The 22,086-nt window shown below is 30.0% G+C and overlaps 1 protein-coding gene across 8 annotated transcripts; it reads right to left on the bottom strand.

The window, feature by feature from the left end:
• Positions 1-425: 425 nt before the first annotated feature.
• On the bottom strand, positions 426-5,511 carry LOC115982160 (protein ENHANCED DISEASE RESISTANCE 2-like). Of its 8 annotated transcripts, none has more exons than XM_031104684.1 (11): positions 5,226-5,511; positions 4,700-4,865; positions 3,612-3,999; positions 3,199-3,282; positions 2,831-3,103; positions 2,453-2,588; positions 2,189-2,351; positions 1,621-1,749; positions 1,342-1,536; positions 836-958; positions 426-673 (listed from the first exon to the last, which is right to left on the bottom strand). In XM_031104684.1, the coding sequence occupies exons 3-11, from the start codon at positions 3,892-3,894 to the stop codon at positions 560-562; spliced, it is 1,500 nt and encodes a 499-aa protein (XP_030960544.1). In that variant the 5' UTR covers positions 3,895-3,999; positions 4,700-4,865; positions 5,226-5,511; the 3' UTR covers positions 426-559. The 8 variants fall into 8 exon arrangements, 7 of the variants coding, with proteins under 7 accessions (XP_030960544.1, XP_030960549.1, XP_030960545.1 ...); XM_031104689.1 differs by having other exon boundaries at positions 3,086-3,103; XM_031104685.1 differs by having other exon boundaries at positions 3,612-3,994.
• Between the last annotated feature and the right edge of the window lie 16,575 nt (positions 5,512-22,086).

Here is a 22,086-nt window from a genome sequence, read left to right as displayed (position 1 = left end):
AGATACTTCAAAATTCAGTCCTTAGTGTTAAATGTACCAACACAAAGATTTCCCCGAATTTATCTTTTCTACTCCCATTCACTTTTTTTAGTTTTTTGGTTCAAAAAAGGGAAACAAACATGCACCTAATAGACATTTCAGAGATAGACTAGAGTCGTTGACAAATCATGAAATAAGTACTTTACAATTTAGAAGTATAATATTGAAAATTTTTAAGTGAATTTCCTAAGCTCTATAAATAAATCTGCCCTATAAACATGGGTGATTTGTAAAAGTGCATTAGAATCACTGTATGCCAATAGTGAGACCTAAAAACAAATTCACTAATAACCTTGTAACCCAAATAACTAAGAATATAGTTTCGAACTTGAACATGATTTAAGAACAGCTCATTTTGTTTATCCAAAAAATTGAATTTTCGTCCATTTTATTTAACTCTCTTTTCATTTCATTTAAATGTCAGGTAGTAAACTTTTACAACATAAATGCCTCTTTATTTTTCTGTTACAGAAATCATTGGCTCTAAATGCATTACCCTGCATGTGCCTATCCAAATCAATCATCTTTCAAAGTCACAACTTATTTTTGGTATTTGACCACTATTTACAAAATCAATTTTGTTCAAGCGCACACAACAGAGAACTTGCTCTGGCAGTTCTTCTGGTTTCTGTGCCTGTCATCAATATTGAGAGAAAAACTTGGTCATTTTTTAACAACAGTTGAACAAGCTATCAAATGCTCAAAAATGAATTTTCAAACTAGCATGCAATAACCAAAATCAAATTTTGGAGTTATTTTGTTCAACAATACGTAATTGGTAAGAAAATTACTTTACCTGGATGGTTAAGCCCAAATCAAGTATCCCGTACTTCAAACGGTCTTGAAATGATTCGAATCCTTTCCTAGATATGTAGCTGAAGCTATGTATATCAAGGTCAATTTCAAAGTAATTAGGCCCCTGGATAATGAGAAGCACAGCAACATTAGTTTGATGCCAAGTTAAGAACCTGATATTTGCATAGGATTTGATACTGTGATACCCAATTGAAACATTAGCACAAGTTAGGTCACATTCTCAACTTTTTTAGAGACCTTAAAGGGTCTAAAAATGACCCACGGCAACAGCAGTCCTTTCATCAGCTCAAAACGTCTGATGATAAGAACTAAAAGATACACTTTGTTATAACTTGTAAGTAGAAAAATAGCAAAGAGAGATGCATTTAAAGCTTGGAATTCTATGATCTAACACAGGACTTGAGGTCTTAATAATTACATTGGGAATGGTATGATGCTATCGATAAAGAAAGTGAACTTGGAACTACAAAAGAAACTTCTCTTTACCTTGAAGAAATTGTGTTGAGGGCGTGAAAGCACTGGCTTATCATTATAAGCATGTAAAAGCTTCCTTTCAGTAGAACTCAATTCGAGGTCCTCAGGATTAACCACACTGGCCAAAATTTTTAGTCTTTCCCTAAAAGGAATCATGGACTCTTTTGCAAACCCTTTAACCTTTTCCATCTCATCGTCAACAAGTCTCTGTGAAAGAACACAATATGAGCACTAAATTTTGGATGACCAAAATCATATATATGGAAATTATATGTATAGATGAGTAAGTACCTTGATGCTTTCCTGAAAATGAGGAGAGATCTCTTCATCAAAATGATCGGATACTTTGAAATATATCACAAGGCTCATGCCTTCCCCATCATACTCACCAAGGAACATGGTAGCAGGATAAGTAGGAAGCTGTAACAGCACCAAAAGCAATTCACAATAAAAAAAATTGAGATCCACTAGTGTATGCGTAAGTTAATGACCTTAAACTTGAATTTAACCACTGCAAACCAAGTATCCACTCGAGCAAACCAACCTACAATTGCCAATATTACAGTAAATTTTGTTCCCTATCACTGTTCCATAGCGATATACACTGGGAAAAACACATCAATTCATTGAAAAGAATAAAATTCAACATAGTTTTATACATATACTACAAGGATTTAAAACGAATTCACTAGGGTATTATTGTGTCTTTTCTTCCTCCCTTTCTCTAGATGACAAGCATGGCCTATGTCATAGCTGGAAATAAATGAACTATAAAACAATCTATTAACAATGACCCTTAGCGACTCTGAGGAATAAAAAACTAAGCATATGAAAGAGTATTTTGAAATAGAGAGAGAACCTGTATATTAACAATTAGCAATGCAGGCACTTTCTCGTGTGCTTTCACAGAAGGAAGTTCAAGGTGTTGAGCAATGTGATTAATCTTTTGAGTGCAGACAAATAAATCAGCTCCAAATGGTACATATGGGCTGCAGTCTGGAGCAGGGAATTTCTGTTTATCTCTGTACAATAGATTGTTAATATTTAAACCGTCAAACTTTCACTAGACAACAAAGAATAGATCAAATCACCAACTGATGGAAATAAGTACCGATTAACATGCCTGAAATAATTTTCGCCACGGAGCTTAAAATTTGAAGGTGACACCGCAGACCAGCATCCTGAAGTTGGCCTCTCTCCTGGTGAACATGGAATCTGCAGTCCAGCTTTGGGACGATATAGAAATTTCTCAGATGCACCTGCCAGTACGCTTTTATGTTTAATATTGTAGGAGCTAGCAGTTCATACATATTTACACATGTACTTAAACACATTCAACAACCAAAACGCCTATATCTATTGCCAAAAAACTCCATCACATGCCAAAGCACAATTACATGATCCTGGCATGACATCTAAAATAGTGCTGAAATTTAAATTCTTTACCAAATTTCTTGATTAATGACACATTATGTTAACTCTAAAAGCTATCTGTACTTACAATATTCTGTCTTTTCAATTCTATCTAACGACTTTGTCTTAAAAGAATACATGATAACTGCAGATTGCTTTCTTTGTAGTGAAGGGGAACTTGACAAAGTTTGGCAAGACTTCAAATTGTTTTCTTGTGTTTTCTCTCCAGGGTTATGTGCACCTCCATCTAATTTCAGGTAGCTTTCATAAAATTCCTCATACTTATGCCCACTATCTACAAAGCAAGATGCAGTTTCATACTGGAGCAATTGAGTTGCATTACCTACTGAATGAAAAGAATCTGGCAGCCAAAAAGACCAATGACAAAGTCACAAATAAAAGCTTATAAAAATGAAAAACAAATCCTTCTGCTCTGATGAGATGCAATTTTATTACCTCCATGGAAACTACTGTATTCCTCATCTGAATCAGATTCTAGAACACTAACTGAGTCAAACCATGCTTCTTCTTGGCATATTCCTGCAATTAATTGATTTTTTGTGCTCAGAAATGAAAGCATTTGCATCAACTAGAGGGAAGAACGCATATAGTCCATTCCACAAGTTCTAAAACCAGTAAGAACTACCATAGACATATTTATGTGATTTTAAATTCAAATTTCTCTCAAAAAACTCACATTGTAAAGTCTAAACTAACTTATTTGTTTCTATCCTTAATAACTGAACCAACTCCTAAACCTCTCCACTAAAATTCAAAGAAGTTTAGGTACCCATTCTTGATATCTTCATCTTTTCTTTTTCTTATGTGGTTGTTAAATTGCCATAATAAGAGAGCAAAAAAGAAGGTACCATTTGCACCAATTTGACTTTGGTTCCATGGGAGCTGGGTCAGATGAAATGCCTTATTAGAAACTTCAGATATCCTATGGGTGGTTGCAGCACCATTCTCGAAATTGAAATGAACAAACTTGCCAACAGCAAAGTCCCCTACACAATTTCCAGCATCAACAATCCCGTTCAAAGGTGCATCAGGAATGGAAGTGGAAACCTTGCTGTGGCCTTTTCTGTATCTACGAAGGTACTTCTTCGGAGTCTTAACTATACTATTTGACTTTGAGGTACAGCTACCCATTGTGACAACTATACTTTACAACTTACGATAAATTCGTATAAGTTGCCAACTTCACAGATAGATCAGGCAACGTGGATAAACTCCATGTGAAACCAAAAATCTGCCCTGCATTCCAGCGATAAAATCTTAGATTAAGTATATAATGAACAAAAAGAAAAGCAAGAAACTTTGTCAATTTTAAATCACAGCAACCTTCATCTTTCCACATTCTCACAAGTGATAATATCAATCAATAAATCAATAAGCTATGGAAATGAAAAATACGCACATAGGATTCAGAAAGGCCAGATGATTGAAAACATACAAAATATAGGGTCTTACAAACCATAAATGGAAACCCTTCTAGTGGACAAAACAATGTAGTAAAATGTGAAACATGAGAAATTCAGCTTAACCAACATAAAGAAATTTTAAAATAAATGGAAACAAGGGTACACACTAGCAGTTCATGATTGTCTCAATGACCATCAACTTAAGCAAAAACAACTAAATTCATTGGTTCAAATGCCAACTAATTCTGTCTAATTCTAAATACAGGATCATCAAATTGATTCTCCAATAGGTATGATTTTGGACAGAATGCTAAAAGACTGTAATCTATAACACATTTCCTTTGTAGAAATTAGCATACTTCAATTAAGAAACTAAATTCAAGACCATAGCTACCTGTACAATATGGCCAAACGTTTGTGATTAGTACTACAACCTCTCAAGTGAATTTCGCATTCCCATAAAAGATTACAGACTACACATAACACTAAAAATTCAAAATCCCATTTTGTTTTATATGAAACCAAGCACAAACCTTCAACACATTCTTAGAGAGAAACAGGTCTTGACTCTCCATTTGGTTGGCTTCCTGGCACAAGAGTAACCGTTTAGATGCGAAAAACAAAATTCACGGACGATATCACATTGATACTCCCCTCCATCAAATCACACAATCCTACTCCACCTTTGGAGTAGATAACCTGAACAACCCCAGATTATAAAATTTAATAACAATGAAATTAAATCAAATGTAAAACAAGTGGTGGAAGAACTATGCAAGGTCTAATATGAGAAACAAGTCACTACCATGTAAATAACATAACCAAAAATACAAACAGAACCTTAAAATATATGCATACAATAGAATGAAAACCAATCATAATGAAAACAAAACAATGAAACCTGAATGCAAAATTTCATTTTAACTTAAAAACGTCAACAAACTTTGAAAAACATAACTTTCTAGACAAATACATTTCTATCTGATTCTGTTTTTGCATCATTGCCAATATATGTATGTATATATTGAAAAAGATAAAAAAAAATAAACAGAGAGAAACCTGAGAGAAATGAAGAAGGTGGTAATTCATGCGTGAATGATAGAGGAATCGTCGTTCCAACTCAGGAACTCAGATTCCTCTCTGTTTTTTGATTACTCTGTTTTGCTCTGTTTTCCTCTCTGTCTGTGTGAAAAAGTCAATGGAAAAGTGGTAACAAATTCCAGAGAGGAATGAAAATGAAGAGAGAAAAAGAGAGAGAAAGGCACGCAGAGACACACAAACACAAAAGAAAGTCTCCGCTTATATGGTATCCTATTTGTCTTTTTACTTAGTTTACGCGCTCCTTTTAAATCTCTCTCTGTTTTAGGTAGAAATTTGTTTTGGTTTATAAGAATAAGATCACTTTGATTTTTGGCTCTTTAAATAGATTATTCTTTCTTCTCTTTTCTTTTTTTGAGAAAAATATTATTCTATTTTGAATGGAAAGGATTTTTGTTTCTATTTTAAATGGAGGCATTTCATTTTCATGGTTCATTTTACAAATCTCTCTTTAATATGTTACCATATGAAATACTTTAAGGAGGTTTTAAAATTATTTATGTAATAACTCCTAAGTACCTTAGTCTTCTAACTAAGATCGATCATGTCTGTTCTTTTTTGCCATTTTATCCTATTTTGCACATGCTTTCGTTCACTTGATTTGAATTAAAATCATTGTTATTTGCACATGACCTAATCATCTTAAGCAATTTATCCTTATATTTTTATTAATAAGAACCATCCCTAACATATAATTTTATAAATTTTTTTAAGGGGCAAATATGAATTGTAATCAAATTTCATAACAAATATTGTATTTTAGGTTTTTTTTTTTTTTTTTCTTCCTTTGCTTTTGTGCTTATTTCGCTTGAGATATCGCATAGGTAAATGACATTATAACAGAGTTTATTTTTAATACAACTATGTACACTCAAAGTTAACAATTTTGTACCATACCAATCAATACAAAGATTTTGTAATTTTACCTTGCCCTAATTACATTCATTTGTTTTCTTAGTATGTAATATTTAAATGAATTTTTATATTGGTGTTATTAAAGTTGATGCTATGAGCTTTGAATAATTTGTTTTGAATAGAGATTATAAAAACTTCTTGTTTAAATTGGAACAACTTTCAATAAGGTATATAACTTTTTGTATAATACTCATGGCCTTCCTCCCATGTGTATACATTTATGAAAACAGAAGCTTAGAATTAGAGACTGTGCACTCATTAATCATGATTGTTTTCTTTTAATTAGATAATTTTTTTTTAAGAATCACTTTTAATTAGATTATAATTATAATTATACTCTAGTTGTAGTATTTTAATCACACGTGGCTCGTATTCTTAAACGTGTAGAATTGTACTTTCGATTCTGAGGCCATGTTCATTGAATAATGATTAACACGATTTTCATTGTGAACTTAAAAGTTATCTTCTTGATTCCATGGTAACTTTACTAAATATTTTATATTTGTTCCTCATTATACTATTATATTAGTATATAATCATAGATTAATAGTAATAACTTCATAACTAAGTTTCCATTGCATATTCCTCTCAAAAAAAAAAAAAAAAAGTTTACATTGCATAGGATTATTTTTTTGGAGCCATTTGTAATAAACTCATTTAGTCGTCTACCTTTAAATATAATTATATCAAATACATAGATGATACCTTCAACCAAATTGTATAACAAAGTTTATTAAATTTTTTTATCATTTTTATTAGCAATGTCAAAACTAAGAAACTGCCATATTCTGCAAATTATATTTATTTGTATAATATTTTTTTTCTTCTCTAAATCATAACCACACATCCACCTCTGAGCCATAAATGTTAATATTTAGATATTTTGGGATTTCTTTTATAATAATAATAATAAATAAAATAAGATATTTTAGTGATTGTGTAATGAAAGGGCCTATGGTGAATTATTGGTAATTAATTCAATCGATTGCATACCTAAAATACGAGAAATTATACCGTTCTCATGATGAACCACGTCATTTGTCCACCTTTCTAATAAAAGGTTCTCACCTATTTAAAATTGCTAAATCAATATTCAGTTTTTAGTTAAAACTCCATAAATTTAAACAAGTGGGAGTCTTTTACTAGAATGGTGGCTCCCACCTCATGGTGGACAAGTGATGTGGTCCACTATGAGGACCTAATAATTTCTCCTAAAATACAGAAGGAAAAGAAGTGCACCAAGAGAAATTAATTAGGATGGTTTGCATAAATTTGACTAAGTTTTTTTTTTTTTTTTTTTTTGAGAAGAATAAAGTTGACTAAGTTGATTTAATGTAAACAAAGAAAATGATAACAAAAAAAGTCACCAAGAGAAATTAATTAGGATGGTTTGCATAAATTTGACTAAGTTTTTTTTTTTTTTTTTTTTTTTTTTTTTTTTTTTTTGAGAAGAATAAATTTGACTAAGTTGATTTAATGTACACAAAGAAAATGAAAACAAAAAAAGTTTCACTGAGTCTCCTAAGGGCTTTGCAACTAGTGTATAGAGAGTCTTATAGTGGAAAGTGAGTTATTGACAATTGTTCGATCCATGCAATCATTAGATTAGAATTTCTCAAGTGTGAGAGTAACATACTATTGAAGAAGCCAAAGAAAGAAGAGATGAGAAATTTCAACAGATTGGAAAGAAAAAAAAAAATCCACAAAATTGGGCTCATACCATTACAAGAACACAGTCAACATAAAGTCTGAATGCATATTCTGGCTTGAAAATATGGACCAAATTTTGTTCACCTTTTAGCCCAAATAGTAATAGTAATAAACTATTTACAACATTCCTCTCACATGCAATGAATTCTATATTTATTTAAGAAGGATATTGCATATAACTGTTACATAAAATAATAAATAAATTTTAACATTTACACCAAAGTTAAAAGGTTTTTTTCTATTAAAAAAACAAACTAGTGTATGTATCCTCCACCTAAAAAAAAATATTGTATATGTATCTTATACACTTATTTGATTTCCAAGAAAGTTCATGAACAAATCAAAATTTAAAGTTGGTTCAACAAACCATGAAATATTTGTAGAACAATAAGCATTGACGGTCACCATCATAGCAAGGCGGCAAGTAATCAAACTTTAATTTCAGTTCTCTCTGTGTGCGGCAGATAGGTGACAATAATGTCTCTTTCTAAAGACCCATTAATTTGATTTGATTATATAATGGCACCCTCAACCTCTGGCTCCCTCAATGAATAAAAGAATTCCTATTGATTTTGACATCGCACAACTTCTAATAAAGGCCATAAGAATACAAAAAATTAGTGCTATTTTTGTATTCATAATCTGATATATGGAGTATGAAAAATGTGAATTGATTACTGATTAGATATGTATCTATTTGTCATTACCCATTTGGAGGTACTTTTGCTTTCTTTTTGTAATTAAGCTCAGTTCATCATATTTGTTGCTTTCAAAAACTCCCCAAAACACAAATCCAATTCAATTCACATTTTTTCTATCATGTTCTCCCTCTTCTTTATGGGGAAAATAGATGGTAGAGAAAAGATTGTGAGAGGAAAGAAAATTTGTAAAGTTGGGTTTTGAGGACTTCATGGAACCATGAAATCTTTTGGGTTTTGATATATTTAATAATCATTTAACACATAACTAGTTTATAATTTTTACGTAAAGAATAATCATAATCAAATACATATATAAACGAAATATTTTTCTTTTATAAGTAATGAATTGTATACATTTATAGTATTACATAGAAGTATAATAAATTTTAATTTAGTCTTTTATATTTTTAATATTTAAATTCATGATTATACATAAAAAAAAACACTTAACACAAAATTAGAATGTAATTAATTAGAGGATATTTGACATAAAATTTGAATATATTTAAAAATTTTGAAGACATTTGACATCAAATTAGTGTATAATTAGAATGACACTATAAAATTACAACCTAATTTGAATTTCTAAGTAAATTTTCACTTTAAATATAATATAATATAAAGATTGCATGGCAATAGACACCGCACACGTCCATTGTTTTCAACTTTTCATCTCTATGAAGATAAAGTTCTTTTATAGCTGTGCTTTTGCATCATTGAACACCTAAGAAAAGAAAGAACTAGAAAAATCACATAGCTTTCACTTTTGGCCCTTCAAAATGTTTAGCATGAAAAGCATGGTCCATTGTCTGTGAACAAGTGAACTAATGGCCCCTCTTCATAAATGGTGCATGTATGCATATTTAAATATATAATAACTTTAGGTATACAATATACAATATTCTTTACAACGTTTTTTTATGCGGTTGACATGATCAGTTGCAATTGATTCATAATTAAATTGTCTCAGTAGTGGATCCAAGTAAACAAAGTGATGTTTCAATCACAAAAATAAGTCATGTCGAAAATTGTAAAAAAATATTTACATCCCTAACATGATTCTTAAAGTTTATTTTTTTATAATTCACTTCAGCAATGGAATATTTGAACCTTAAATATCTCTGTTGTAAACACTAAAAAATGCAAGTTGTGCTACAAGACTTTTAAAATTTAAACATAAGACAATACAAGATTACTTTAATAAGCATTAATGCAATGTTATAGAGTGGGGGTCCTTGGAATAGGAATATGCTGAGTACACCAATGGTTAGGAGGTTTTAGGCTGTGATTAGGTATTGTATTATTATAGTTGAAGACTGGTTGAACCCGTGTGGCCTTCGTGGTTAAGCAATAAGGGGATTTGGTATTGGTCGAGGTTGGTTTGTCCCTATCCCACCAACCAATTGAAGAAAGAATCAAATGAAGAAGAACTCAACTCTCATATATGTCTTCTAAGTCATAGCAACTAGATTAGGTGTTGAAATTTTAGACACTTATTTCATCACTTTCAAACTAATTTAAGTTCAAAGTGTTCAACTATGTAATGCAGCCAAACAAAATAATTAACCAGCTATATATTATATATATTAGACCTAAGGCCTAAGGATTTGTCTGATTGTAACTTTTCTAAATGATTGTGGGCCAATAACAAAATTTTAGGTTAACTCCACTAGAAATGAAACAATGATTACATTTTTCTATTAAGTATTCGTTTGCCATAAATTATTTTTGACAACTTATTTTATTATTCAGCTTATTTTTGCTATTATTCATGGCTCCACTACACTTTTTGGTACTATTTACGAGTTCTATTGCACTATTTCAGCTAAGTTTTACCTTTATCTACAGTACTTTCAGTCAAAAGTTTTCAATTCAGTAAATAAGTAGATCTTAAACGGACTCTAAGTTACTTTAATTTCTTTGGGTTTAATTTTATTTTTTTTAACTTAAAATCAATCCTACCTTAAAGACTCGTTCTTTTAGATACAACTCTAAAAATTCACTTTTCTATTAAGTGACTTTAATTCTTTGGGTTTAATTTAAAAAATAAAAAAATAAATAAAATCCTAATATTAAAAGACTCATTCTTTTAGATACAACTATATTTTGGCATAACTTATTTTTTATACAAAACAAATCAATAAAAATAAGCTCAACAAACACACTTCTTATCCCATTTATTTATACTCTCTCTTTTTCAAGTGCACCTATAATTTATGCGATCGAATATCGAATGAAAAAGATATCATTAAGTAAATAAAATCCTTGCTATGTCCAAACACATTTGGGGGACAAAGTATATATAAAATTCAAGGGAAGAATCTGAAAATATTTCTTTAATCTTCTGTTGCAAGATGTTTTTAGAGTTCTAAACCAAAAGATTGGCTTTACTAAATTTTAAATGTTATTGAGAGGAGTAAGTGGGGTGTCAACTTATAACTCATTATTAGTATTTGTTACATGGTATCCTTAAATATTAGGAACCATAAAGTGAACCAAACTACACTTTCATTTTGTTTTTTTGAACACAATCATTGTGTTTTGGGCCTTTGCCACTCAGCCTCTGGAACACTCGACCACACTTGTAAACTTGTTACCTGCACATCCACTACGACCTCCAAAGAGACATTATTTTACTCTTTATTCTTAGAAGAAATACATATATCTTATCCGTCTAATTATGTTAATCATTACTATCTTTTAGCCGAGAGCTTTATAGCGCATTTTGCAATAGCACACTTTGCATCTCCGGAGTTTACAAAGGAGATGTTTTTTTTTTTTTTTTTTTGAGAAAGTACAAAGGAGATGTTTTGAATTCAAATTTTTCTCTTTCATTGTATTTATCGAATTATCAAATAAAAAAATCATTACCATTTTTTTAACCTTACGTAACTTATTTTGCATCCACTTCCTCCTTCCTAATAAAGAACTCAAATTATACATTAATAAAAATTTTAAATATTATCTTCATCTAATAAAATACTAATTGAGTGGCTGAGTTGGGATTAGTGCCTCCAAGTTTCCATCTATAGGGACTGTTTAACTTGGGGAATTCAATCATCAATGGTATCATAGAATTTCACTCAATTTAGAGTGTTAAGTAATCTTTTGTATACATTTTTCAAATCAATAAAATTTCTACATTTCACTTAAATAAAAAATTATTCATCAAAAGTCATTAATTGAGGTGCAGCAAAATCGACTAATTTAGTAATTTTCATAACCTGCAGTTTAACCTGCCACTAATAAATTGGTAATAAAATGAAGACTGTCCTAGAGGTATTAAATTATTCTTGTTGTGACAAAATGCGAAGCACTTTAATAATAGTATAATACAGCTCTATGACCATGTCCAATGGCTATATGTATAAGCAATAAAAAAAAACTCTTACAGTATAAATTCTGATCTATATTGATTTGAAAATTTGAAAAACTATGTTCCCTTAAAATGTAAGCAAGTACTTGATTCATTGATTGCAACATTACAAAATATGGACACTTCGATTTTGACAAATAGAATGTAGGGTCAATGGATTTACCATCACTAGGCAAAGAGCTTGGCATAATAAATATCAAAATCAAAAACTAGAAAATAGAAATATTTAAAGCGCAGTGGCCTCATTTACGGCAAGAATTAAAAATTTAATTATCAATATAGTTGAAATGAAATTTATAGCTAACTGGTAACATGTAGGGAGGTCTCTTTTCAAATTATTAGGGTTTGTACCATGTAATTCTAATACTTTTAACTATTTTTTTTATACATCAATAATTAAGCGTTGAAATATTTGAACTTTAGATATATTTGTTGAAAACACCAAAAGATGCAGTTAAATTATAAGACTTTTGGTCTTGGCTCAAAACAAAAACATTTAAAGCATGGTGACCTCATTGATGATAAGAATAAAAAATTTAATTATTCATGTTGAAATTTATAGGTAACTGGAAACATGTAGGGAGATCTCTTTTCAAATTATTAGGATATATCAAAATATGTACTCTAAAATTTAAATATTTTAACTTTCTTTTTGATACATCCATAATTGGGTATAAGAAAATTTGAATATTGAATGTCTCTGTTGGAAATATTAAGAGATGTTAGTTGAGTTACAAGGCTCTTAGTTCAAATACTTCAACTTGGTTTGATATAACTTTTAAAAAAAAAAAAAAATTACTTCTAAAATAAATTGAACAAAATTGTTATTGTAGTAAAATAAAAGTGAGGTTTCAAAATTTTTTATATAAATTAATTAATTAGTTTTTTAAAATAAAAAAATAAAACCGAACAAGCCCTTCATATATAGCCTGTGTTACAGTTTATTGATTTAGGACATACGTAAACTTAGCCTAGAGCCCGTAAATTGCTGCCTATAATTGGCATCGGATCGACATGGGCAGCAAATTGGGATCCATACTTAGTAATTCAAATACATTTTAGTTTATTTAAAATTACTAGATAGTCAACTTACAAAATTGGTAATATGTAAGGTAGCATGGAACTTGTTAGTTTTTGCTTATTGATGTAATGATGCTTGTAAATGAAAAATAATATATAAGCTTGGAAATAAAACAATAAAATATAATTTTACAAATGTAAATTTTGTGCAAATAAATTAGTGGGTACAATTCTTTATATTTGTCTAATGTTATAAAATAATGATCTTTCTTATATTCAATCTCCTTGAATAACGATCTCTACAATGAAATTGGGACCAATTACCTTTGCACTAGCTTGTTAGAGACCCTTTATTCTTCACGTTCTTCACGCTTTTTGAATGATCGTTATATTCGAAAGTTTGTGGGTGGAATTTCCTTGGACTATAGGGATTGAATCTAAATAAGCTTCGATGATTAAAATTCTTGGAGTTTCCAGAATCACCAAACCTAATGTTAGAAGAAACCATTAGGCTTTGAAAATTTGTAAAAATGAGCCTTATTTTAATTTTATTCTAATTTAAAGATTTGGATGTGGAAGTTCTTTGGGCTTGAATCCAGTAGAGCTTTGACATTTGAAGTTCTTGAGTTTGATTTCACAGAGCTCAAAAACTTTTGATAAATGACCTCCAACGCAAAATTAGTGGATGCCTTTATTTATAAAAGTCTTAAAGAGGTTTAATATATAACATACTACTAGTTTAGATTGGCAACATGCATGAAGGTGTCATAATTTAATTCAAGTGACTTCGTGTATTAATCTCCAATAGTCAAGTTGCAATATATGAATGGCCAAATAAAATACTATAAATTGAAGTAACAAATGATGGTTTTTAATTAATTAATTTAGTTGCCTACATTACATTAAAATACTAAAATGGATATACAAGCCATTGGTCACTTATGAGTATCATATATTATTTCTATTTTGATTGGTCAAAATTTCTCACTACAAATGCCCTCTTCCGAGAGAATTTATGTCATGAATTGGCTTTATAAGACAATTCTCACAATATGTAGAACTCATATGATGTGATCCAGTAGAGCTTTGACATTTGAAGTTCTTGAGTTTGATTTCACAGAGCTCAAAAACTTTTGATAAATGACCTCCAATGCAAAATTAGTGGATGCCTTTATTTATAAAAGTCTTAAAGAGGTTTAATATATAACGTACAACTAGTTTAGATTGGCAACATGAAGGTGTCATAATTTAATTCAAGTGACTTCGTGTATTAATCTCCAAGAGTCGAGTTGCATTATATGAATGGCCAAATAAAATACTATAAATTGAAGTAACAAATGATGGTTTTTAATTAATTAATTTAGTTGCCTACATTACATTAAAATACTAAAATGGATATACAAGCCATTGGTCACTTATGAGTATCATATATTATTTCTATTTTGATTAGTCAAAATTTCTCACTACAAATGCCCTCTTCTGAGAGAATTTATGTCATGAATTGGCTTTATAAGACAATTCTCACAATATGTAGAACTCATATGATGTGAGAGGATGACTTCATAAAGCCATCTCATAAGATAATTTCCTAAAATACTAGGGTTGTTTTATTTAGAGACAAGTCAGACAACCTTTACTTGAGTAATCTCCTCTTCAAAGGTTTGAATGTGGTAATTAATAAGCGAGCAAATATCCAAATTTAAATGCAGATGCTTAATTCTTGCGATTTGTATATGATTTCTTGAGGACTTTTTTCATTATTCTTTTGTTTTCAAGGATGACATTTGTGTGTACATAGAGTAGGTTTAGCCTCTTTCAACTCATGGAAAAAAATTTTAAAAAAAAAGAAAAAGAAAATCAATCATGAGTTAGCCTATGAACTATCCAACGTGCTTATTTGCTTTATGTGAAACTTTCATCCAATGCTTCAATGTACTAATGCAGATCACATGACTAATTTTGAATCTGTACTAACCGGTAGTACCAGGAACTAGAACACTCGTACAAAGCTAAACCTGCTTTATGCAAACGTATTTGGCATTAGTTTTAAATTTTTTTTAGCTTTTATGTATAACTTTTTAAAATTTCATATTTTCTTGTTTTTTCTTACTTTTTCAAATTTTTTTCAAAATACAAATATACTTTAGCATACTTTCAGTAAAAAGTTTTTAATAAAAAAAACTAAATAAACTATTTTTTAAACATACACATATATATATATATATATGTGTGTGTGTGTCAAGAATATTTATTTTGTTCCTGCTTTAACATTATACCCAAATAGGTTTTAATGTACAGGACATCATTTTTTTTCTTTTCTTTTTTGGAATGTGCAAGCCTTGATGTTACCCTTCTTTTATATGCCTAGTGTCATGTCAAATAAAAATACTCTCTCATTTTTTTAGTACTTCACTCATCACAATTAGCTATAGATTTATATTTTTATGTCTGATAAAATAACTAAAATTTAAAGTAAAATAAAAATTAGATAGATAGCATATCATGATTGATGAAACATAAAATGAAACACTCTATAACAAGATTAATATTTGTGCCCTGCCCATTTGTTTCACTTGTTATTACAATTTTTTTTATTATTAACACTTGGCACCTTGAGAGATTGAGAACACTGAATGAGGCGGTGCTGTTTCCTTCTCATGTATGTATTAGGTTTTTAAATTTTCAACTCCTATTCCGAAAGGCATACAAACCTATATATATATATATATATATATATATAAAGCACACATGCATACATATTTACCTCCTCACAAATAAGGTGGCCGTCACTCATAGCGTAGGTAATATATTGCTGCTTCTTCTTCTTCTTTTTCCCCTCTTGGTTTTCCTCTGTATCTGCTTATTGCTGCATGCAAGCAGGGCATGCACAAAGTACAATATATCATACTGTAGCTGCTTGGGTTTTCTAATTTTTTTTTTTTAAATAACTGCTCCTCACGTATGTGCATATATAGTATAGACCATACCATAGATCGAGACCTTATTTCATATATTTTATGGTTCTGATCTTCTTGTGTTCCTGAGTGTAGGTGTTTCTTGAAGATTATTGCTGTCAGCAAGAGAATCCTAAAAACGAATTAGTAATTGGCTGAGAGTAGGTACATATATAAATAAATTTCTCTTCTTGGATTAGGTCATGTGTGGCTGGCTTTATAATTATTCTTTTTGTTTGTTAATTTTGTTTCATTCTTTTTTCAACAATGCACCAGTTTTTCATGTGGTTGATTTAAACTTGAGATTGATGTTTTTATTGTTGTACTGATGCACCAATTTTGTTTGATTTGAAGATATCACCAGTTCCTTTAACTTGCTTTTCACCTTCACGTTGCTCATGCATTTAATAAATCTTCCTTGCTATCACATATTAAAGCTTTAATTATTATTATTATTTTCCCTCTCTGGTGCATGGAACATATATTTCAAGAGAAGTTCCTAAGTGAATTTTTTCTTACAAAGTAGTAAAAAAAACACACCCCACTGCTTTTTCTTGTTTTTTTCTTCATGCATGGCTTGTGTTGTCTTATTATTATTATTATTATTATTTTATGGTAATAAAGTGTGTTGTCTAATTTGCACTATTATTTTTTTATTTTTTTAAAAAATATATAAATTAAGTAGTTGAAGAACTTCGTAAGGTCTAATATGAGAAACTACTAGCATGAGTCCCAGTCGTGTAATAATTAATTATTTAAAAAAAAAAAAAAAACAAACAAACAAACAGACGGAACCTTAAATAGTTGGAATCGGCCCTTTAGGACCCAAAGGATCCGGAGCCCATGTGGGCAGCCCACAAAATGGGAAAAACCCTAACTCTTATTAGGGTTTGCATGATTGTAAATATATATATGTTGTTTTTACGTGAAAAACACATAGCTCGTGCCTCCTAGAGTCCTAGGGTTTGAAAATACCTTAGGTTTGTTTTGTTTTGTTTTTTTATTACAGATTTCATTGAATTTCCAATAAAACAACTTGGAGCGATCCTATTTCACTATCTAAGAGGTATTTGGCTATTCTAGAACCGAAGTTTAAACTGAAACTCTTAGTCAGATACTTGGCGGCAACCATGCCTATATATTGTCTTCTTTAATTTACTTATGCATGTGTTTATTGTTAGTCTTTTTTTTTCTTTGCTTTTGGTACCACTTAGATAGTTAATTAGATGGCCAAGCTCACAAATCCTGTTTAGGATTCCATATGTGTATTTTCATTATTTTCAAGCACTTATAAATTTATTATATATTTGGAATTATTACATGGATTATGTTTGAATATGATTCTGTGTGGATATTTGATTAATTAGAAGATGTTTCGTAGCAAAGAATGATCAATGCTTCTATATTTTTTATGGGAGCTTTGGGGTGTGTGTCAGAACTTAGGAGCCCAATTTAATTTTTTCTAGCTAGCTAGATTGTACTTAAAAAAAAAAAAAAAAAAAGTGCTTATACATAAAAGTGTAATTTTTTTAAAAATAACTCTGCTTTGCATTTTAAAATTTTGATATATTGTACCCTTTAATTGGAATGATGACGGATTCAACAAGCATTAATGGTTGCCAAATAGCTTGGTTAGATGGCTTGAATGAGAAAAAGATATCACGAATCTTATACAATTATGGGGTCACATAGTGAGAGAGGAGATACATATACATCAGATTCATTAAATAATTATTGTTGAATGAGAATATGTGCACTTATGTGATGACAAATATATAATATATCGTAGTAAATAAATCTCTCATATTCCTAATGAACCTATTCTATTCACATTGTTTCAGGTTATTTGTAGCTGTCCCCAATGGCCGATTATTCAATCAAAGAATGGTTTAACCAAGATCCAAAGCCATACCCAGTGATTATAGCTATAGGAGTGGTACTAATCTTAGCAATCATCAAGCAATGGTGCATGGTTTTTGATCACTTCACTATATATGCTCCAGCTGAGTTCAAGCTTGCTGCCTTGGGCATCTTACTCATTGGGGGATTTCTTGCATGGCATATGGATAGCTTGAATAGCTTCTTTTCGAGCTGTCCAACCAGTGGTGTCAATCGGGCAAGCTAGCCAATACCTTGGCAAAGATTCTCTCATGAAATTTGTGCTTTTCGTGGTTGTTTCTATTATGCTGGTTTTCATTGGACAACATCAGCAGAGCGTTCATAGTGATTGGTATTAGATAATAGTATACTATATTAACATTGCTCCTTTATTAATCAGGATAGGTTTTGTTAGATACTCTTTTAGTATTCTGTTGTCGTAATTAAGGAGCAAAGGCTCAATAAATTTTGGAATTGATGAAGTAGTTTTTCCTATATTATATATTTTAATTTTTTTACTTGATTAGCTATGTGTGATTACTAAAATCTCGTCATTAATTTAAGAAAGTAGATTATAATTCGTGGAAATACATTATTGGATTCCGAAAGATTACATGTTGAGTGTTTTTAGAGCTCTGTTTCTCACCAAAAAAGTAAAAATAAAATTGAGTGCTTTTAGTGATATTTGAAGTTGATGAGTGTTTTTAGTGCTTAAAGTTTAAAAAATAAACAATATTAGTCTTTACATCTATTTCCATTAATTTTCTAGAATATGTGTGATGTGTCTAACGAAACAATAATGTTGCATTTTTCTAATGATGTATAAATCTTTATTATTATTAAAATAAACAAGTTAAATATCCACCTCATCCAAATCCTCCATAGCACATTAATTAGCACCCTTCAAAGCCTCCTGCAACTTCTCCAACTTCACAGCTATCTCCATCTCCACAGTCCTACTCATCTAAACCTCAATCTCTTGGCTTAAAAATGCAATCATTTTCTATTTTATCACTAGGCTAACCATGGGTGGAGGAATTTCTTTATTATGTGCATTAGAAAAGCTACCTTGCTAAGGTGTGTATATAGGCCAGCCAGAATCAACAAGGTGATAATTTCTAGTGCACATTGATGAAAGAAAACACACATGATGGTTAGTCTAGCTATTGAATTTCTAGTACCAAAAGAAAGCACACATGAAGCTCTATTTGATGGAATAGAAACTAAATTGTTAGTTTTTAGTCGTAAACCTATAATCCACAAGAGGTTCATTGAATTCACAATGTGATATTTTTCTAGAATCGACCAAAGAAAGAAATTTAAAAAAAAAAAGTCTTAACCTTTATTAATAATAATCTCTATTGCCATTGGAGGCTATAATGCATTTAAATAGTAAAAGTAAAACTTAGAGTGGTTGGAAAAACCTTCAAAACCCTTATTTGACTAAACAACATTAAAAAAAAAGAAATAATAACCCTAAACCTAAAATAATGAAAATTACATAAAAATACTAAAATTAATAAATTACAAAAATTAAAAAGTAGATTTTGTCCTACATCATTTAAGTGCTAATTAAGACTAGAGGATGGAGAGGTCAGTCAATTCTATTTAGCATTTAGCAATATAAGTTGCTCAGTTTGACTCCAATCCAACCTCAAAAATCTTAAACTTCTTCATTTTACAGTTTTTTGATCAGTTTGGTCCGAGTTTGATAACCATAATAGAGAGGTCGACAATTAAAACCAACCACATTGTCGGTACCCTTTATTCAAAAATTGGTATTAATATTTCATGATTTATTTACTTACAAAATATATATATATATATATATATATATATATATATATATATTTAATAGTAACATGAAACAAGGTCGTTTAGACCCAACAGAACAAGTGTAATTATGTCTATATATAAAAAGTGCATTACAATAATTTTGTAAAGTGCATTTGGTTTGTTCAACTTGCATTGTTCATCGGGCTTTTTTTTTTTTTTCTTCGCCAGTTTTGTTTGTGCTTATTTGTCTTTCCTTTAAATTTTTATTATTTATATGTGCATATACAGTTACACCAACTAAACAAATTCTTACAATATTTTCACAATTATTTGACAATCTGCACATTCATTGGCCTTTTTTTTTTTTTTCTTTTTTTCTTTTTTCCACAGTACGACGGTTTTGCTTGTGCTCTTTTTGTCTTTTCTTTTAATATTTATATATGCATACATAGTTATACTGACACAACACATTCTTACAATATTTTTACAATTATTGAGGTGTCAATTTTTTAAAGGTAAAAATAAAATAATAAAATAAGAAATTGAGAATTACTACCATCTAAAACTCAAAATACGTGAAGAAAATTTTTGAGATGTTAAAATTTAGTGAGAGTATTTTAGACATTACACAATAAATATTTTAAGAATCATAAGCTTTCATTAGAGTTTAACTAAGAGAATAACAATATGACATATTTATTATTTTCTAAAATATTAAGGGAAAAATTGCTTGATTTTAAAGTTTAAGTAGTAATGCTATGTCCATAACATTTTCATAATAATTTCACAACAAATTTTATGTGGCAAGGTATTTTTGATGGATAAAAAAGTGATATCAGTAGTGAACTCAATTTAAAACCAATAACAACTTGTTATTTGGAATTTGTTCTAAAAATATTATGGATATAGCATTTCTCTCAAAAAAAATTTAAAAAAAAAAAAATCTATTCGGAGCCTAAAAATGAAGGTATTGTGAAAAAACTAAATAAACCATTCTTAAACAGACATATATATATATATATGTGTGTGTGTGTGTGTGTGTGAATATTTTTTTTTTTTGTTCCTGCTTTAACATTATACCCAAATAGGTTTTAATGTGTAGGACATCATTTTTTTTTTCTTTTTTTGAATGTGCAAGCCTTGGGATCTGTTTGGATACCGTTTATTTGCTGAAAACTGAAAACTTATTGCTAAATACACTGTAACAAAATAATTTTTAAATGTATTAATAGTATTGTGATACCCAAAAATGCATGGGTATGCGCATGAACAATGCCATGGGACCCCAAAAAAACATGAAACGCCAAACGCCCAACGCATCAATGCAATCCAAACTCACACTTGATGTTACCCTTCTTTTATATGCCTAATGTCATGTCAAATAAAAATACTCTCTCATTTTTGAGTACTTCACTCATCACAATTAGCTATAAATTTATATTTTTATGTCTGATAAAATAACTAAAATTTAAAGTAAAATAAAAATTAGATAGATAGCATATCATAATTAATGAAACATAAAATGAAATACTGTAAGACAGGATTAATATTTGTCATGACATGCCCATTTGTTTCACTTGTTATTACAATTTTTTTATTATTAACACTTGGCACCTTGAGAGATTGAGAACACTGAATGAGGCGGTGCTGTTTTCCTTCTCATGTATGTATTAGGTTTTTTAATTTTCAACTCCTATTCCGAAAGGCATGCAAACCTATATATATATATATATATATATAAAGCACACATGCATACATATTTACCTCCTCACAAATAAGGTGGCTGTCACTCATAGCGAAGGTAATATATTGCTGCTTCTTCTTTTTATCCCCTCTTGGTTTTCCTCTGTATCTGCTTTTTGCTGCATGCAAGTAGGGCATGCACAAAGTACAATATATCATACTGTAGCTGCTGGGTTTTTTTTTTTTTTTTCAATAACTGCTCCTCACGTATGTGCTTATATAGTATAGACTATACTATAGATCTAGACCTTATTTCATATATTTTATAATTTTGATCTTCTTGTGTTCCTGAGTGTAGGTGTTTCTTGAAGATTATTGCTGTCAGCAAGAGAATCCTAAACACGAATTAGTAATTGGCTAAGAGTAAGTAGGTACATATATATCTATATATAAATTTCTCTTCTTGGATTAGGTCATGTGTGGCTGGCTTTATAATTATTCTTTTTGTTTGTTAATTTTGCTTCATTCTTCTTTTTTCACCAATGTACCAGTTTAACCATGGCTGATTTAAACTTGAGATTGATGTTTTTATTGTTGTACTGATGCACCAATTTTGTTTGATTTGAAGATATCACCAGTTCCTTTAACTTGCTTTTCACCTTCACGTTGCTCATGCATTTAATAAATCTTCCTTGCTATCACATATTAAAGCTTTAATTATTATTATTATTTTCCCTCTCTGGTGCATGGAACATATATTTCAAGAGAAGTTCCTAGGTGAACTTTTTCTTACTAAGTAGTAAAAAAAC

Source organism: Quercus lobata, chromosome 3, assembly GCF_001633185.2.
Source record: "Quercus lobata isolate SW786 chromosome 3, ValleyOak3.0 Primary Assembly, whole genome shotgun sequence".
NCBI lineage: Eukaryota > Viridiplantae > Streptophyta > Magnoliopsida > Fagales > Fagaceae > Quercus > Quercus lobata.
This window is presented reverse-complemented; position numbering and strand designations above follow the sequence as displayed.

Bases quoted from the DNA above. Each gene is read 5' to 3' on its own strand.
- LOC115982160 (XM_031104684.1), bottom strand. From the start codon at position 3,894: ATGGGTAGCTGTACCTCAAAGTCAAATAGTATAGTTAAGACTCCGAAG. The intron at 1,750-2,188 runs GTTCTCTCTCTA...GTGCTGTTACAG, and splicing joins TGCTAATTGTTAATATACAG to CTTCCTACTTATCCTGCTAC. The intron at 1,537-1,620 runs GTACTTACTCAT...GTTCTTTCACAG, and splicing joins ATTTTCAGGAAAGCATCAAG to AGACTTGTTGACGATGAGAT.